The sequence below is a fragment of the Neofelis nebulosa genome, chromosome 18 (genome assembly GCF_028018385.1).
Source record: "Neofelis nebulosa isolate mNeoNeb1 chromosome 18, mNeoNeb1.pri, whole genome shotgun sequence".
NCBI lineage: Eukaryota > Metazoa > Chordata > Mammalia > Carnivora > Felidae > Neofelis > Neofelis nebulosa.
In genome coordinates, this window is record NC_080799.1 from 41,358,499 (window position 1) to 41,376,608 (window position 18,110).

Here is an 18,110-nt window from a genome sequence, read left to right on the forward strand (position 1 = left end):
ATGGCTCTGTGGCGGTGCCTCCTGAGAGGCCGGCCTGACCGCAAGGGACCGTTCTCAGCCTTCTGAGATGTGGGCCACCGGTGGGCGCTGCAGCGCCAGGACTCCAGATTGATTACAGTGATAGAAAGACTAATCTCTAGCTAGTTTCTGGGTTTTGGTTCGTCCTTTGATTTTCCTTTCCACTGGTTACAATCACAAATAGAACTTTCTCTTTAGCAGTGGAAATATAGCAGAGCTGGGATTTCATTCATCACGTGGTGGGACAGCTAGTACCAGGAAAATGTTCAAGTCCAGTCTCTGCCCCATCGCCAGCCAGAGCTGGACCGGCTCTTGCTCTCTTTTCTCAGAGTGCTGGATTTGAGAATTGTCGGATGGTGCACCTGGTGGGTTAGAACCCGAGCCCTGAGTTTATTCACGAATTGTCAGCTCCTCAGGTTGAGCTCAGTGCTCTCGAGGAGTGCAGGGGGTGCTCGTGCTCTTGTTCTGGCCCCAGTGATCAGACTCCGTGTAAGTGATATCTTCTAGTTACATCTTCCTTTTTTTAAAGTTCGTTTTATTTATTTTGAGAGAGAGAGCACACGCGAGCAGGGGAGGAGCAGAGAGGGGAAGAGAGAGCGAGAATCGCAAGCAGTCTCTGAGTTGTCAGCTGGAGCCTGGCTCAGGGCTCAGTCCCACAAACCGTGAGATCATGACCTGAGCCGGAACAAAGCGTTAGCTGCTTAACCTGCTGAGCCATCCAGGCACCCTGGTGTGTTACATCTTCTTTGGCATCTGTCACCCGCAGTGGCCAGGCCAAGCCTGCTGGTCCATCAGGCTGCGTGGATGGGCTCCTCTCATGAGTGATCACCCCCAGGCTTGGAGACAAACTTTTCCAGTCACAGGAGACCATGTTTCAGTGAAGAGTATACAGTAGCTTGATTCCCTTCTCTGCCCCTTAGAGAGGAGTCTTGGCGCTGGTCTGGGAGCTCCAGCCCCACCTTCTCCTGTTACCCACGGAGGGGTAGGGTGACTGGGCCACTGGGGAAGCCACCCCCCAGCTGTGGACAGGTTGCTACAGGATGAGAACATGCCTCCTCTCTCCTAGAGCGGTGCTTTTACAAGCACAGAGCTCTGGGGCATTTGGCTGGGCCGTTGTCCTTGAGTGGCAGAATGTGTGTCTTCTGAGGAGTCCGTTGACCTGAGCCGAAGTCGGACGCTTAACCGACTGAGCCACCCAGGCGCCCCACACTTTGTGCTTTTTAAATTTTCTATAAGTGCATATTATTCTCTTTACCAGCAGTGGAAAAACACTTCTTTAAAAATGTTTATTTACTTACTTTCTGGAGAGAGAGAGAAAGGGCAGGTGAGGGGCAGAAAGAGAGAATCCCAAGCAGGCTCCAGGCTCAGGGCAGAGTCTGACACAAGGTTCAGTCCCAGAACTGCAAGATCACAACCTGAGCTGACATCAGGAGTCGCGAGGTTTACCTGACTGAGCCACCCAGGAGCCCTGAAAAAACACTTCTGAATGATAAATAGCACGTGCTGATCTTCCTTCCTCCCTCCCTTCCCTTTCTTCTTATTGTAAATCTTGATTGCTTCAGAAAAGTGTAAAGAAGGAAATAAGTTACCCATGTCGCCACCAGCCAGTCGCTTCTCTGCAATTAAGTATACTTTCTTTGGGGAAGAGGCAGGGGCAAAGTCGGAATTAAACCCTCTGGTTTGTATTGTCTTTTCTCCCATTTTCTTCCTGGCAGATGCACTCAGAGGTTATGTAACTTGGTGTTACTGCTGTTAATTTTTAGCCCAGGGCCTGCCACCTTCCTGCTCAGCCAGATCTTGCTGGTTGGGGTTGATCGACCCAAGGAGGAGCCCCTGGATGTCTGTGTTGGAAAGTCACAGGAAGTGTGAAGGCTGGTGCCTGTGAGATGACATTTCCTGCTAGTGCTGTGGTTTCCCTTTGGCTCAGAAATCTGTAAACACAGCTGTCCGTTTCCTGCTTTGTCCACTTGGGAAAGCAACAGCACGGTGTGGTGGAGCGGGTGCTGGCCCTGACCCACATGCGCTTGTCCAGGGATACACATTGGTCTCCAGACCTTCAGAGTTTGTTTCCCCTCCTGCAGACTGCATGGTTGTGTCCAGGTTACTGTGGTGAGCGAACGGGAGGGAGAAAGGCCAGTTAGGAATTTTCTTTCAGCTTTTGCCTGGATCCTGGCCGTTCCCCCATGCTGCAGGTCCTCTCGGGTGGTTGAGTTTGTCTCTTTTGTGCTCATGTGGGCTTATGGCCCCCCCTCGTGTCCACAGAGCAGGTGCCTCCGCGGGGCTATGTCACCTTCAACAGCAGTGATGAGAATCCCCTGGAGGCGGGCGGCCTCTGCTACAGGGACGTCACCTCCCCTATCAATGACCGGGATGTGGAGAGCAGCAGCAGCAGCAGTCGGGGTACGTGCACCCTATACACCCACCCCGGCTGAGGGCTCACTTGGAGTTAGGAGCTCCTGTGTGCTGCCCTCCCTTCCCCCCCCGGGGGCATGGGACTGTGGTGGGTCCAGCTGGTAGAGAACGGTGGGGTGAAGGGTACAGAAGGGCCCTGGCTCTCGTGAGGACCCAGAAGCCAGCAGGGGACAGGTGGGGTGCAGCTTCTGGCCCAGTTGTCTCTCCACGCGGCGTCTGGGGGAGTCGTCCCAGACAAGGTTAGCTCCTTGACTGGTGAGCCATCAGGGAAACGTCTGCTGTGTTACCTGTCGTTTGTTCAGTAGCCGTTTACTGAGTGCCGAGTGCGCCAAGCGCCGTTCTAGATGCTTGGCTTTCTCAGTGAACGAAATAGGCAAACCCCCCGTCGCGTTAGGTGCGAGGGCTTGGGCCAGGCAGCCGCGTGAAACAGAAGACACCAGTGAGCTGTTTCAGGAGCTGGTGAATGCAGTGGACGCTGGGCTCTGGGGAGTTCCCGCGAGTGAGACCTGTGGTCAGGCTCTCCCATCTTCACTGTTTTCAGAGGAGCACGCCTTCTGTGCCAACCTGGGGGTCGCAAGGCGCAGCAGCAGCAGTGAGGGCCTGGCGAGAGCCCCAGGAGTCAGCAGTGAGGCCTCTCTGGAGAGCAACGAGGTGAAGCTTCTCCTTTCTTGATCTCCCGCCTCCCTCCCCTTTGCTGGTGTTGCGGGGGCTGCCTCCTTGGAGAGGGCGAGTCTGGAGACCGGTACTTTGTGCACATCAGACACGCAAAGTCCTGGCTGCCCTCCACGGATCCGGGCCACGCAGACCACGGTGCGGGTCACCAGCGAAGCCTCTCTGGCTGCTGGGGGCGTTTCACAACTGGGATCGTGGGGCAGAGAGTAGAGTGGATGCGGCCCCTTGGTGTTAACTCTGGACACACCCTTCTCACCACAGGATTCGGATCATGCGTGTCAAAGCTCGGTTCGCAAGCAAACTAAAAGTTACATGAAGACCAAGAATCGTTACAGCAACAGTGACGGCCAGTGGCCCGCCAGCACTGGGCCAGCTGGTGCAGCCTGCTCCCCAGGATCTGTTTCCCAGACGGAGAGGTCTCTCTGTTCAGGACCCCAGGTGAGATCATCTGTGAAACTGGCAGTTACGCAGTTAGAAACGTGGCACGTGTAGTGCTTCACAAGGCCCTTACTGTGCACTGAGGATGGGCTGGGCCCCGTTGAGAGAGAGTGTGGAGATGGTTTCCCCCAGATGATCTGTGAGGCTGCTCAGGCCGAGAGGATTCCTCATGGCCACGAGTGCCAGTGCAGGGTTTCTGTTCCATCCCTTTCCATAGGAGGGATCTGTCTCTCTCCTTGGTTTCCGTACTCTCCTCAGCCTCCCTGAGCCTGGAGAGGAGAAAAAGTGGACCCATCTAGAGCTGCTGTCGGGAGTCAGTGAGGAGATGCACGCGAAGCGGAGATGAAGTGGCACTTGATGAAAACTGCCATCTCTGCCTCCCTCGTGGGTTGCTGTGGCTCACCCAGCTTCTTAGGGGTTACTGGTATGGCACAGCCGCCCACCGTCTGTTCATCGTGTTCTCTTACTTTTTGGGAGCATAAGCAGTACAAAGATGAAAGAATTCATTTTTTGCCATTTGTTCACGTCACAGCTCTGCTGTTCACTACAAGCTGGTGATCTTGTTGGCTTCTCCTTGTGACGCCTCCCGGGAGCCGTCTCCAGCGCCTGTGTTCCCAGGCCCACCGAGGGGCTACACCTTTCAGTTTCTTAAACGCGTCTTGATGGGAGAGTGGGCGATAGGTTCTTAAGGATGTTTTAGAAAGTAGGTTGAGGAAATTGGCAGAGTGACAACATTTGAAAATTTACTCCTCCATTAAAGGCAACAAAAAACTGGCAGAAGTGGTCAGAGTAGCAAAACCGAATCAACCAAAGGCTTTGAGCAACTTGAACATTTTTATTCGTGAGAAGTGGCCGACTGTCCGGAAGAACGGAAAGCTCTGTAGCGCTTTAACCTGCCCTGTTCCCATCCTCACCCCCAGTACCAAGGTAGCTGTGACAGCCACCGCAGGGGGGCAAAATGAAGCTGGGCTCTTTCAAGGTTTCATTCTCTATTTTGAGAGTGAGCATGCGTGTGAGAGCCAGGGAGGGGCAGAGAGAGAGAGAAATCTAAGCCTACTCCGCACTGTCAGGGCAGAGCCTGACGCAGGACTCAAAAACACAAACCTCTCAAACCGTGCAGTGATGACCTGAGCTGAAACCAGGAATTGGATGCCGAACCGACTGAGCCACCAGGCACCCCAAGACAAATACTTTAGATCAGCTTCTTAAAATATGTTCAGTGAGCTAAAGGGAACCGTATCTACATAGAGAATATTAACAAAATGATAGAAATAAAAACAGAAAATCTGTAGATGAAAAGTAGAATCACTGAAATGAAAGCTCCAAGAGAGGGCTCAAGAGCAGATTGGAGTGCACAGAAGGACCCACAAGCATGATCTAGATCCATTGAGATTATCGTGTCAGAGAAGAGAGGAAAGGATGGACAGAAACCTAGGAGACGCCATCAGGCAGCCAACGTACACATAATGGTGTTCCAGAATGAGGTCGGGAGCATAAAAAAATGTTTCAAAACAGCCAAGCCTTCCCAGATTTGATCAGAAACATGAATCTGCACATCCAAGAAGCTGTGTGAACTCTTAAGTAGGTTAGACTCAGATCTACGCCTAGATCTATCATAATTAGTCCAAAACCAAAAGAATCTTGAAGGGAGTGAGAGAAGGGAGTCTTTATACAAGGAACCCCCATGAGATTAACTGCTAATTTCCCATTAGAAACCATGGGGTCTAGAGGGCATTTGATGACAGCGTCAGATTAATGGAAGAAACAAACCAACCAAGAATGCTATAGCCAAGCAGAAACTGTCCTTCAGGAGTGAAGGAGAAATTAAGAAGGCCGCAGGTAAAAAAAAAAGACTTAAGAGTTTGTTGCCTGCAGACCTGCCCTATGTGAACACGAACGGTGTCCAGGCTGTAATGAAAGGACACTGGCTGCAGGGACACAGGCAGGTGGGAAGTATCTCTGGACCACCTGCTCTGCCTGAGGCTGCAGAGGAGGGGGCTGCAGTCAGAGGTGACCCACCGCAGAACCTGGGGGGGGGGTCCACAGGCCTGACCCGGCTTAGGTGGATGCGGTGACAGAATCTGCACCAAAGCAGTGTCTTCTCTGGCCCCCGTGTCTTGGTGGCCCGCCCATCCTCTGACCCACCCCGGCTCCTTTGTTCTCCAGGACCTCGCCACACTGCTGGAGCAGATTGGGTGTCTCAAGTACCTGCAGGTGTTTGAGGAGCAGGACGTGGACCTCCGCATTTTCCTGACCCTCACCGAGAGTGACCTGAAGGAAATCGGCATCACGTGAGTGCAGAGGGGCCTCTGTGGCCACGCCCCCCTCGCTTCAGCCAAACATGAGGGGGTCGCTTAGCTCCCAACTGCCCAACGCTCCGATGGAACCACCTGTCCTGTCTGGGCATCCCCTTGCTCTCTGCAGCCAGCTGTCCTCTCTCTGGTCTTCCGGCTGCAGCTAGTTGAGGTGCCGAAGGCCTGGGTCTGGTCCCCCGGCTGGCCTGGCTGCCAGTGCTGTGATAAGGGCACCCAGAGGTTTTCTACCATTCACTTTGGAGAGCTTCCCGATTGGTAGGAGGCCAGTCACAGCCTAGCCCCGGCCGGCCTGAGCTCCCTGTTCAGGGAGATCAGCAGCCAGGCTGGGGAAGGAAACGGGCAGGGCAGGCCAGCCCCTGCTGTGGTCACTTCTTAAGACCCTTTGTTTCTGTCATCTGTCCCAGGATCCGGGACCACTGTGCCCTTTCAAAATTGGAATCTTTCCTAGGGGGCTGTCTTGGTGGAAGGCTGGCCTCCGTGGCAACTCCACGCACAGCAGATCCTCATTCTCTCATTCACCCTTGCAGCTTGTTTGGGCCTAAGAGGAAGATGACCTCTGCCATTGCCCGCTGGCACAGCAGTGCCCGGCCACCCAGCGATGCTCTGGAGCTGGCGTATGCCGACCGGCTAGAAGCTGAGATGCAGGAGCTGGCCATCCAGCTGCACAAAGTATGTGGTGAGCGGGGCAGGGACCTGGACACCCACCTGCAGTGAGGGACGACACATTTGTGGAGACCGAGTGGTGGGGACAAATACCCAGGGGGAGTAGGGAGAAGCAGCCAGGGCGGGCGTTGGGACAGAAAGCATTACTGCTTGTGTGTAAATGTGGAGATGCACAGGCAGGCCTCCAGGAAGACGGCTCACAAAGGCAGGGGACGTTGGACAGGAGGTCAGCTGGACATAGGAGAGAAAGGGTGAGGGCAGAGCACAAGCAGCTGGCATGGATGTCACTGGGCTTAAGAGTAGGGATCCAAAGCAGGGGGTGCTCCAAGGTGGAGACAGGTGCTCCCTTCCTCCAGCCCAGGAGAGTGGGAGTTGAGAGCTAGTGGGTATGGCACAGAGAGGTTGAGGGGGACCCAGCCTGAGTGGCCCTGGTCATTTGCCACCACCCCTCCCCGCCTCTCCATCTGCAGCGCTGTGAGGAGGTGGAGGCCATGCGAGGCCAAGTGTCGCAGGAGCAGGAGCTGCGAGCGGTGGTGGAGAGCTGCCTCCTGGAGCAGGACGGTGCCCGGAAGGACGTGTACGCCCAGCTGCAGGAGACCTGGGCCCTGGCCCGGGACGCTGCGCTCGTCTTGGACCAGCTGCGGTAAGTGGGCATCTGAGCTGCTCCCAGGCCAGACCCTGAGTCGCTGATTCCTCCAGATTCTTCAACCAGGTGGTTGTTCTTAAAGGCGTCTTGGAGTACTCGCCACCATCATCCGTTTCATTGTGGCTGTTCCTTTCCACAGGGCAGACCCAGGCAGCAAATGGGGCCCCAAGCATCTGCAACGAAGCGCTCGGGCCCTCAGGGCTTGTCCCCGAAGGTGCCTGGTGTGCTTGCCCTGAAGGCAGAGCCCCACTGGCCACTCAGGGAGGTGGGGGTACGTGCTGCCCTGCTGGGGCCAGGGAGGACACCCTCCCCCTCACCAGCACTTGGCCTTGTGTCTGGCAGAGCTTGTCAAGCCGAGTTGTCAGCCAGAGTGAAGCAGGAAGAGTCCACCCGAGGGCTCCCCCAGGGCCCGGCCCTCCCCACGGCTGGTAAGAAAGCTGTCCTGGTCCCGGATCGCATGGATGCTGCCCCAGGCCAGGTTTTACCACCCGTTCCAGCAGTTACCACACTGACCCTCCCACTCCCTTCCTGCAAGAGATCCAGGGTGAGGGCTTCCTATCCAGCCCATTTCCTTACCGTGCCTCCCTGGGGTGGGACTTAACGTCCTCCACAATGTTGTGACTTCTTCAGCTTGCAGTCGGGGCTACCCAGGGTCAAGCCTGACTGTCAGCCAGGGACCCTCACACTTTCATTCCTGGGGCTGCACCCTGATTGACCCTCCAGTCAGTGCTTTGGAAAAATAAGCAGGCGAACACATTTTGATAGAACAGTGTCAAGCAGGTACTGACAGTGGGTGGGTCCCCTGGCGTCAGCAGCCCAGGACAAAGCGGCGGGGCCTGTGGTGACCACACAAGCCCGAGGCCCACCTGGCTCTCTGCCCCACAGATTCCAAAGGCTGGCAGGCTTCCCTGCAGGCTCTGAGCCTCCCCGAGCTTTCCGGAGCACTGGAGGATCGAGTCCAGGAAATGGGTGAGTCTCCCAAAGTGTCCGACAGCCGGTGGCCTCATCCCCAGCCTGGGGCCAGAAGTGGGTAAACGGGGAATCCTAGTCAGCTGAGACCCCCGAGACAGCTCTACCATAGCCCACTGTCCTCAAGGTCACGCATTCCTAGGCACCTCCCCCACCCTCCCACACTCATGAAGCAGCAACTAACTGCTCCCATCCTCAGGGCGAGTGCTATGCTCAGTGACCCAGAGCTTGGAGAAGCTGCAAGTGCTGAACGGGAAGGAGAACTGGCGGGAGCCTTAGCTGGGAGGGACGGTGAGTGTCCGCCAGCCCAGGACCCAGGCCGGAGAGCAGGGTGTACCGGGCAGCAGCGAGTGCCCACTTCAGTCTTCCCTGTCCCTTCTCAGAATCTGACGTTGGGTGACTGATCCACCCTGAAGCTGTGTGCCTGGAAGACAGGAGGGCAGTGAGCAAGTGGCTGCAGCAGGCCGGGCCCGAGCGGGGGCCAGAGGATCAGGCCCCCGGAGCAGCTGGCAGAGGCAGGACAGGGCAGTGAGGCCCACGCAGAGGCAGGACGAGGGCCTCTCGCCCAGAAGCGGGGGGGTCAGGCCCAGAGCAGGCAGGGCCACGGGGAGACAGCGGGCCCCCATACACCGCAGGCGCCACACTGAAAGGACTGGGCGCCTGGGTAGCGGATGTCATTGCTGGAAAATAAAATTTAAGATCTGCTGGTGAGGGACTCTGTTCTGGTCATGCGACATGCAGTACTGGCTGACAAACCAAAGCACGGGGCAACCCTCCCCCCTTCAGCAACTCACTGGGACCCAGCCCCCTCTGCCAGGACAGAGACCGCCACGCTCAGAGCAGGGCGGACTGGTTGCCCTCTCCTGTTCTGTCCCTCCCCTGGGGCTAGAGCTACGTGCGCTCAGAGCCCCCTCAGTTCCGCCAGAGCAGTCTGAAGGGTGACGCACGCGTGGCCCCGGTGCCCCAGGAAATGAGAGAGGAACGAGGTACAGGTATTTTATTTACAGAACGAAGTGCCTTTGCCCACACGTGCTGACCACTTCACTGAGGCTTTAAGGTGGAACAGACGCTCAGGCTGGGCTGGAGCAGAGCTCTCCTTACCAGACCAAGCAGGTGCCGTGCAAACTGGTTTAGCTTCACTGAGGAGTCTTTGCAGACATAGGGCCGTAGGAGACGGCCACTGGTGACCTTCCCATCTGTGGTGGCGCTGCTGTTGTCATTCTGCACACTCGGCCAGTGCTTCCATACCAGGTCCTGGAGCAGCCTGTGGACTGTGATGGGAATGGAGAAAGGGAGGCTTTCAAAGCCAAGGAAAGGGCAGCGAGCTCAGCCCAGGTGTAGCCAGGAACCCCAGACCAGGCACAGGGCCCAGCGAGGTCTGAGGGGGCAGTGCCACAGTGACCAGAGGGACGGGAGACCTGTATCATCAGCTCCGTGCTGAATGGAACCCAGCACTCAGGCCTGGCTCCCACCCTGAAGTCCGTGGGCAGTGGGAAAGGGGGACCCCTCATGCACCCAGCCCTGGGCCTGTGGCCAGAACCAGAGAACACAGAGAGCAGCCAAGACCGGACTTTGCTTTCTTTCACCAACTCCATCTACAGCTGGGCTTCGTGGCCCCAACTGACCTGGGGGACTGGGCCCCAATGGGGTAAAGGGGCTTTGAAGCCTCACTGCTCAGTTGACACAGCTCAGAAAACAAAGCTAATGACCACCACCAAAGTTCACAGTACTGGGCCAGCTCTTCTCTAGGCCCTGGGGCTGGCTGGTGACAGGACTCAAAGGCATCCCTCCACAAGAATAAACGGACTCAAGGGTGTGTGTGTGCACCTACCCACCTGGGTAACCAGGTGGTCCCTCCACCAGCCCGTGTGTCTCATGTGGAGGAGGGTTAGAGCTTTGGAGTAGGAGAGAATGTCCTGAGCCTGGAGAGCCAGGTCCAGTGCAAACAAGCCACCTCCTGATCGGGGTGGGCTGGGCTCCCACTAACCTGGCCACCACCCAGTAGCTGTTCGGGGTGGTGGGGTGATGGAGAGGACAAGATGCCTCCTCGCCCCATGCAGTCATTCCCCCAAGAGTTTAGGGCACAGATAGGACCAGGGGAGGGCAGGAGACAGGCAGCATAGAATCAACCTCAGGAGGAAGATGGGAGGAGCTTCTCCAGGGCTTTCTTCTGCTTCTCTGTGGCAGCAGCCAAAGCCTCAGCCAGCTTCTCCTCGGGCATCATGTTGAGCACCTTGAGGGCGAAGAGCAGCTGGTACTTGGCAGTGCTGGTAAAGGCGTTGCTCAGAAAGTTGGGAAAGCCACCAACTCGGTCCTTTTGGGTGTAAAGTGGAACCCGCACAAGCCCCAGCACCTGCATGGAGAGGACACCAGAGTGGGACCAGGCCCCACGCCAACGGTGCAGCCCTAGCAGGAGGGGCCTGTGAGCTGCCAGGCCAGGACAAGGCCAGCCAGGTTGCGAAGGACGTAATGGGAGACCCAGGCGGGGTCTAGTGAGGCGCAAGCCAGCGGCACCCTTGGAGCAGTGCAGCCCCTTTACTCCCCAAGCAAGTTTCAAAGCTGACCCCATGCATCTTCCACCCTCTCTCTGCGTCCTCTAATTCCAGCCCCCATCCGCTGGCAGGAAGCCCCCCCCTAGTTCACACCCCATGCTCCCTCTTCCACTGGTGAATCGCAAACACCCCAAGTGTGACTCCCAGTTCTCCAGACTATAAATAAAACCCACAAACCGTTAAGAGCCTTCATCACCCCAACCATGAGGTCCCGGCCCTTGAACGCAGCCCTAGTTTCCCACCTCCCCAGGAGCCACCACCCTCTCCCATCCCCCCACCGATCCCACTCCCCACTCCCAGGATTGGCAATGGCAGGCAGCAAGGCAGATGGAACACAGCCCCGAGGGAACCCCGGGCCCCCCTCTCCCACCGCTGCCCTCAGGTCCCTCTCCCCACCCTGATGCTGGAAACAGCGACACCCCACCCAGCCCGGCCAGGGGACCCTCAGGGGGACGTGTTACCCATCGGTGCCTTCCACGGGGCCAGAGCCAAACCCCGGGGCGGGGGGCGGGGCCCGGGCGGCGGCCCCACCTCCAGGCCGTGGTCGCGCGAATGCACCGCGCTGATTTCCACGGCGTGCAGCTGCTCCAGCGTCAGCTGCCGTGCGTACAGGTGCGCCACGACGCGGTGCGGGCCCTCGGTCAGGTGCGAGCTCAGGTAGTCGGCCTCCGTGAGGCGCAGGCAGCCCAGGCCCAGGCCCAGCACCCGGTTCAGACCGTCCTCCAGAGACCAAAAGCGCCGGTCCACGAAGCCCCCGGGGAAACCCAGCAGCCCGTCGAAGCGCATCTGCATCTGCAAGGGAGCGCCGGGTCACGGGCGCGGGGTGCGAGCGGCGCCCTGATCCCCGCCCGTCCACCCGCGTCCTCACCAGCACCGAGAAGCGCATAGGGATGCGGCCGAAAAGCTGCCCGGGGTTGGCGGCGTACAGCATGGCGTGGCACGAGTGGCTCCAGCCCGGCCCCAGGCGCATAGCTTCCACACGGCTGATCTGCTTCAGCTCCGGCACTGCCGCCGACATCTTGGCACTACCCCGGCTCGACTGGGGCGCCTCTCCTTAAGTGCATGCGCGGGCCCGCCCCCGCCAGGTCCGACCAATCCGCAGGCAGTCGCGTCCCTGGGCCCCGCCTCTCCACCAATTGCTGATGCCCGTCGGGGCCGAGCCCATCCCGGCGCCCCGACGCGTCGTTGAGGCGCGGAAGGGGCGTGTGCAGAGGCTGGGACGGCACGCGCTCCCACCCACCGGCCCCGAGAACCACAACGCCCAGGGGGCTCCGCGCCAAGCGAGCTCAGCCGAGCCCAGTCGAGCCCAGCCGAGCCCAGCCGAGCCGAGCGCTGTCGCGGGGGGCCTCGGGCAAGCGCTGCCTGCAGGGCTGGGGCTCCGACTGCCCGTCACTAGCAGGAACCGCCGAGTCCGGGGCCTTCCCCCAGCGCCTCAGTGGGGGCGCCGCCCCGCAGGCTGCCCACTACCAGCCCTCGCCTCTAGCTCCCTGCCGGCGACTCCCCCAGGAGGGCTTACGGGAGCCTGGCGACCAGTGGGCAAGACCTTTCCCTGCGCGCGCGCCAGCCAAGCACTCCGGTCCAAGGTCACTGCTGGTCGACTCCAGAAGAGCAAGGAAAGCGGGGCCTGGCATAGTTCGAGCTGCCCCCACCGTCCGTGTCCACGCACAGCCCTGGGGCTGCTACTCAGCCAGGGTGCTGGGAAGTACCTTAAATCCCTCCTGGCGCAGCCTGCCAAGCATCCTCCCAGTCAGCCACCATATGCCAGGGACGGTTGGAGGAAATGGGCTCTCCCCAATTTACCAAGGAGGAACCTGGGGCAGAGAGGAACAGGACTGGCCTTAAGGGCACCCAGCAGCTGATGCCAGAGCCAGGATCTCACCCCAGACTTCCACCCTGTCTCCTGACCAGTGTCCACAACAGAAAACCTCCCAACTTTCACGGAAGAGGCCCTGAGGTACATACCTGTGTCTGCTGCTGAAGGGAATCATCGCTGGGGCTCAGGAGCATGGGGAACATTGTCCAGGGGAGAGCAACGATGCCACTCGACCACTAGTTGGCCCACACTCCGTTTTCCTCCCACGGTGGGTACAGATTTGCTGAGTGAAGGAACCACCATGTGCACTCACCATGCAGTGAGCCAGGGCAAGCTCTGGGGCACAGAAGGTTGCCCTGAGCAGAAGAGAGCGGGGGCAGAGGGCAGGCAAGTGTTGGTAAGGACCCACCGGGAGCTCATTCACACGTCGGGTCGTGCCGGTATCGTGTCACACACAGGGGAGTAAGGATCTAAAGAGGGAGGCTCTCTCTCCCCCCATCCATGGCCTCTACCAGGATTCAAACGGGCCACCACAGTTGGCAGGGAGAAGCCAGATCCCTAAGGCAAGTGACCGTGTCTGAAGAGATGTTGGTGAGGGGAAGGGCCCTCCAGAGAGGACCGTGTCTCCAGGCCACAGTGCACAACCCAAACCCAGGGCTGGCAGGGGGCACAGAGGAAAGGTGCCCCACGCCCCAACCCCTCCCTGAAACAAGATGTTAACAAAGTTCCTCGTCTGTTGGCGGAAAGTGGAGGGACATCCAGTGCACCCCCTTGCGAGACGTCCGACCCAGACGTCGCCCCAAACACGACCGAGCAGCTGCAGGGCTGAGGGTGACAGGCCTTCCCTGGGGCACGGACTAGATGGCTGAGAACACTGGTTCCACCATTAAGCGCCTGAGTCAAAGAGGGGACCTGGGGAGGCAGCTTGGAACCACATTTGCAAAGGAGCTGCTGGTGGGTGGCGGTGTGGTGGCTGTGCTTCATGGGTGTTCCAGGCCACCACAGCCTCGCCCTCCTGGGAGGCCGCTTGCTGGGCAGGGAAGCTGGCAGCCACAGCTGGCCCTCTAATCCATCCCACGTGACAGCTGGAGAGAGTTGCTGCCTGTGGAAAAGCCTCTGACTGCTCTCAGAATAAAACTCTTGCTGTCCCTATGAGGTCCTGTAGCATCTGCACCCCGACACTCCTCGATTCTGACACTCCAGCAACTGGAGACACTTCGGGCTTCTTTCTGCTCAGCGGTCACACCAGGCTCACTCTGGCCTCAGGGCCTTTGCACTTGCTGTGCTGGCTGGCTGGGCTCTCTTCCAGGACCAGCTCTTTCCCATCCTGCACTGCTCAGCCGAAATTCCTCCTCAGAGAAGCCCTCCTCAACCACAGGTTAAATCAAGGACCCCATGCGACTCCATCCTGTCACCACCAGCCGACGCTCTTCCCAACAGTAACCAAAACCGCGCAGGGCCTCACGGCCTAGAACACAAACTCCCAGGAGCCTGAACCTCGCGTGTCTCGGCCCTCTCCAGCCCGGCACACACGGAGGTGCCGAGTATCCGGGATGGATCAGCGATACCGACGGCACCTGCAGCAGCGACCTGCACACCTGGACGTGCCGGCTCCTCCTCCACTGCTCGTAAGGAGCCCCACTCCAACCCAGAATCGGCACGACGATGGCAGCTGTCATCAACAGGATCCCACGTGCCTCACACACCATCTCCTGCACCCTCACCCCTCTTATTAAAGTCCTGTGTCACAGACACCTCACACACGAGGAAACGGAGGCTGCGGCCACACAGCCCCGGCTGGCGCTGCCGGGGCGTGTGAGCGGCCATGAGCCCCTCAGCTGTCCTGCCTCCAGACCGGGAGACAGCGGAGGTCCCTCGGTGCTATGCGCAGAGGAAGGAATGGACGAGATATTGCTGCATGATTTTATTACTATAAATATACAGTAAAAACGAACAAAAACCAGCCAGAGTACGTCAAATGAGAGCACGTGTTAAGTCCGAGACAGGCCAGTCTGCATCCCGGCCTTCAGACAGAGTACTGGCACCAATACCAATGGCGAGGCCGGGGTGTGGGTCGGGGGGCAGGCAGCCTGCGAGCATGTGCGCGGCACTCACGCGTGCGCACCCTGGCGTATGTGCAGGCATGCGCACAGGGGGCGGGGGCCGGGGAGTCGGGCAACTGGGACAGGTTGGCCTGAGCCTGGCGGAGGGCTGTGTGTAAGGCAGCGCTCTGCTCACGGGCTCGACTGCACAGAAAGCGAATCTCACACTGCTGGTTTCTCTCCTGAGCGCCCTGCAGGACGAGCCTCGGGAGGGGTGCCGGTGAGGCCCGGGGCTCTGTGGACTGCTGCTGGCTGCCCCAGAACCATCCTTCCCAGGGCAGATCCCCAGGAAGTGGGCCCCTCTGCGTGCCACACCCAGGCCAGGAACGTGTTTGTGGCCCAGGGAGCCGCAAAGACCCAACCACCTGGCTCAAGGTGCCCCCAGGCGGTTCTCACCCTGGTGCACCAGGGCTCGATGCCCCCTCTGCCTCTGTTGCCCAAAGAATTTTGCTCAAAAAAAAAAAAAAAAAAAAAAAAAACAACAAAAGAAAAAACCAACAACAAAAAAAAGAACAAGGTCACCTCGGATGGGATGTTCCTTCCCCAGGCAGGTCCACCTTCAGGGACCCCAGACAGGTCAAATCCAAGAGAAACTAGTGACATTATGATGGTGAAGAGGAAGCAGGGAAGCTGCTCAGAGCCCTCCCCGGGGTGAGTGGACGGCAGCCCCTCTAGCCCAGCGGAAGCCCCTTCACCTGGAGGGCCCTGCCGTGTGATCAGAGCCACTTCGGAGAAGGTGCAGGGCCCGCAGAGGGGCCACCGGTCACCAAGTGCTGCAGATGGCCTGTGCTCCTGTGCCTCTGCCCCTGGATCAGACCCACACGGCAGCCTTGCGTGGCCACCACCCCCCTGCCCAGGGCTGAGCCGGGCCGCGGGGAAGGTCGGCTGTGGGAGGCAACCGCCTCCAGGGCCGGAGCAGGAAGGGGAAGCAGCAGCAACAGCCAGGCTGCCGAGGACACGGGAGCACGAGGGACAGGGGACAGGCACGGTTTCCTTCACTGACCGGGACTCAGACCCCCCTTCCCTTCCTCCTCTGGCAACAAGGCCCCTACAACACCTCTTGTGAAGACAGCACCTCACCCACCAGTACACTGTTCTTCTGCGAGTCTGTGCTGAGTGTTCAGGCTGTTGAGTCCCCAGTGGCTGGGGTGACAGGAGAAGCCAATCCAGGCCGCAGGTGGGTGGTCAAGCCCTGGTCCTGGCCACTCAGCCAATGGGGCATTTGGGGGAAACCCCAGAGCTCACAGCCCAGGACAGAAAGCTGCTGTCCTTCATCTGTACCATTTACAAATACATCAACTACAGAAAAAAGAATTTGTCAGAGGAGACTGTCCACTATGCTCTTCAATCAAGGGTCGTCCGGCCCCTCGGAGCCAGTGGCCACGCAGAGCGTGCAAGACAGGAGAGGCCAGGGGTCACGCTGGAATCCGGTGGCCCCTCGGCAAAGTCTGGGGAGCTGAGGGCTCCATGCTGCCAGCCTGGCCAGGCTCTCAGAGTGGGGTCAGCTCAGTGGCCCCAGAATCAGGACTGGGGCCACCAAGCACAGGCCGGGGTGGGCCAGTGGTACGGAGGCTGCGGGGCATCTCCACGGAGGTGGACCATCCTGCAGGCAGGAGCAGAGGGAGAAGGGGTCATGCCCGGGCAAGTCCCCACCTCACCCATCAGGGTGTATCTACCAACCAGGAGTCCCCCACCAAGGACAGGGCCACCCGGCACCCTCTACTGTGTGTCTGTGGCAGGACCACACAAAGACCTGGAGTTCCAGGTCCTAACAGAGAAAGAGGGGTCCGTCCCTCTGGGAGCAGATGCCAGGCAGTGGCACCAGCCGATGCCCCAGAACAGAACGCAACGGGCGCCGTGGGCTCGTGGCCCCCTGGGCCTCCTCCCTTGCCCGGTCCGCGCTTCTCGGGATCTGACCAGCCGCCGTCCTTCAGGGCTTTATTACTGATTAGGCCGGAACTCAGTCACACCCAGGCGGAGGGGAGTGGACGTGGACCGGGGTGCACATCCTGTGCTCAGAGCAGCCCCAGGACCCCACCCAGCCTTCTTTAGAGGCCTTTTTGGCCATTTCCACACTGTTGCCTCCCGATGCCACGAGGCGCTCTGTCCCTGGACCAAGTCTGCCCCCCGGGGTGCTGGTGCTGGAGCTGTGACCCAGGCCTACAGCAATGAATGACCGGCACCACGCTCAGGGCCGCACAACACCAGCTGCCAGCCGCCTGCCTGCTGAGGACGGGCTCCCCAGGACACTCCTCCAACAGCAAACCCAGGAGTGCTTCTGCCACATGTCACTCATGACACAGCCTGAGGTGTGGGAACTATTAGGGGCTGTGGCTTCACGCAGGGACTCAGCTCTGCTATGCAGCCTGCAGGCAACATCCAGTTCTCCGTAGCTCGGCCTGACCTGTGTGTATTTTCTACTTCTGGAAGTTTCACCTCCATCACAGCACTCAGCAATGACACGGAGGACAGGGCCAACTTTATGCAAGGGTTGGGCCCTATTTCAACAGTGGGTAAGATTTGTCAGAAGAAACATTCAAGGAGAGCAAGAAAGGCTCGCGTGGGAACATAAGAGCAGCCGTCAAAACAAGTGGACAAACACCGAAGCTCAGGACAGCTGCCTGGGGGACGGCCGCACGCCAGCCGGAGCTGCCGGGCCGGGCCTCCTGCTGGCGCGCTCCACCCAACACAGGTTTGGGAAAACTTGGGCCACCAGAGGCACCAGGTTTCCAGAGCCGCTAACATCAGGCAAAGGAAGGGAAGAGGGTCCTCAAAGCACTTGCCTATGTGCTGGTGGTGCTCTTGGAACAGCCTTCCATGAAACAATCATTTGGCAAAGTCACCCAGGTAGAGGGCAACTCCCTGGCGGTGTGTGTGTGTGGGGGGGGGGGGGGGGGACGATGACGTGGGGTCAACCTCACATGGCCTCCTGACAGACCGATTTCACCATGTGCTGGTGTTCCAGAAGGTTCCACAGGTAGGCTGGGGGACAGGTTAGTGAGCAACAACAATGGGGTCTCAGCAAGGGCTGTCACCATTCCTGAGGCCCTGGAAGAGCTTGCCTGGGCTATCTAGTCCAGACAGAAAAGTTCTGGCCCCGGAAGTCAGCCAAGGCCAGACCTCCCAGGACCACCTCTCAAGGGCAAAGGTGTAGCACATTTGGGGAGCTCTGGATTCAGAATCCAGGACCCCAGGGAAGACACGGATGCGGAGGAAGCCCAGAGAAGGGGAAGGAACCCCCCAGGGAGGGAGCAGGAGAGCCAGCTGGCGAGGTCCTCTCTCCAACACTGTCAAGGATGCCCCTCAGAGCCACCCCACACGCGTAGGAAGGCGATCACGTACCAGCTTACTCCTCTATACCAACAGAGCAGGAGTCAGGCCCCAGGGCTGTGCAGAGGAGGAGAGACATGGAAGCTCAGTTAGCAAAGCGCTAGACAGACCAGCACGTTCCGCAGCAAACGCACTGCTTTAGGACAAGAGTCCCCGGGGGCACGCTGGGTGGGGGTGGGG

General features: G+C 59.0%; 3 protein-coding genes across 16 annotated transcripts in view; 1 reads left to right on the forward strand and 2 right to left on the reverse strand.

Annotated features, from left to right (window-relative positions):
- Positions 1–8,844, forward strand: part of ANKS3 (ankyrin repeat and sterile alpha motif domain containing 3) — a 33,852-nt gene extending 25,008 nt beyond the window's left edge. For 5 of the 9 annotated variants that reach the window (XM_058710729.1, XM_058710725.1, XM_058710730.1 and 2 more), the window contains 9 exons: positions 2,281–2,418; positions 2,972–3,081; positions 3,364–3,540; positions 5,707–5,831; positions 6,383–6,524; positions 6,989–7,161; positions 7,507–7,592; positions 8,050–8,133; positions 8,333–8,844. In XM_058710729.1, the coding sequence (XP_058566712.1) occupies positions 2,281–2,418; positions 2,972–3,081; positions 3,364–3,540; positions 5,707–5,831; positions 6,383–6,524; positions 6,989–7,161; positions 7,507–7,592; positions 8,050–8,133; positions 8,333–8,412 (1,115 nt within the window). In that variant the 3' untranslated portion in view covers positions 8,413–8,844. Of the gene's footprint in view, positions 1–3; positions 2,128–2,280; positions 2,419–2,971; positions 3,082–3,363; positions 3,541–5,706; positions 5,832–6,382; positions 6,525–6,988; positions 7,162–7,506; positions 7,593–8,049; positions 8,134–8,332 lie in introns of those variants that run through there. The other 4 variants (XM_058710727.1, XM_058710726.1, XM_058710733.1 and 1 more) reach the window with 4 other exon arrangements.
- Positions 8,845–9,115: 271 nt separating this feature from the next.
- On the reverse strand, positions 9,116–11,882 carry NUDT16L1 (nudix hydrolase 16 like 1). 3 transcript variants are annotated; one of them, XR_009256593.1, is made up of 4 exons: positions 11,554–11,882; positions 11,147–11,477; positions 10,264–10,486; positions 9,116–9,404 (listed from the first exon to the last, which is right to left on the reverse strand). XR_009256593.1 is itself a non-coding variant. In XM_058710748.1 (4 exons), the coding sequence occupies exons 1-3, from the start codon at positions 11,701–11,703 to the stop codon at positions 10,265–10,267; spliced, it is 633 nt and encodes a 210-aa protein (XP_058566731.1). In that variant the 5' UTR covers positions 11,704–11,842; the 3' UTR covers positions 9,116–9,404; position 10,264. The 3 variants fall into 3 exon arrangements, 2 of the variants coding, with proteins under 2 accessions (XP_058566731.1, XP_058566732.1); XM_058710748.1 differs by having other exon boundaries at positions 11,217–11,477; positions 11,554–11,842; XM_058710749.1 differs by lacking the exon at positions 11,147–11,477 and having other exon boundaries at positions 11,554–11,864.
- A 2,525-nt stretch (positions 11,883–14,407) lies between these two features.
- The window catches only part of MGRN1 (mahogunin ring finger 1), a 55,648-nt gene continuing 51,945 nt past the window's right edge, over positions 14,408–18,110 (reverse strand). For 2 of the 4 annotated variants that reach the window (XM_058710737.1, XM_058710738.1), the window contains 2 exons: positions 17,943–17,987; positions 14,408–16,203 (listed from right to left, as the gene is read on the reverse strand). In XM_058710737.1, the coding sequence (XP_058566720.1) occupies positions 17,947–17,987 (41 nt within the window). In that variant the 3' untranslated portion in view covers positions 14,408–16,203; positions 17,943–17,946. The remainder of the gene's footprint in view (positions 16,204–17,942; positions 17,988–18,110) is intronic. The other 2 variants (XM_058710735.1, XM_058710736.1) reach the window with 1 other exon arrangement.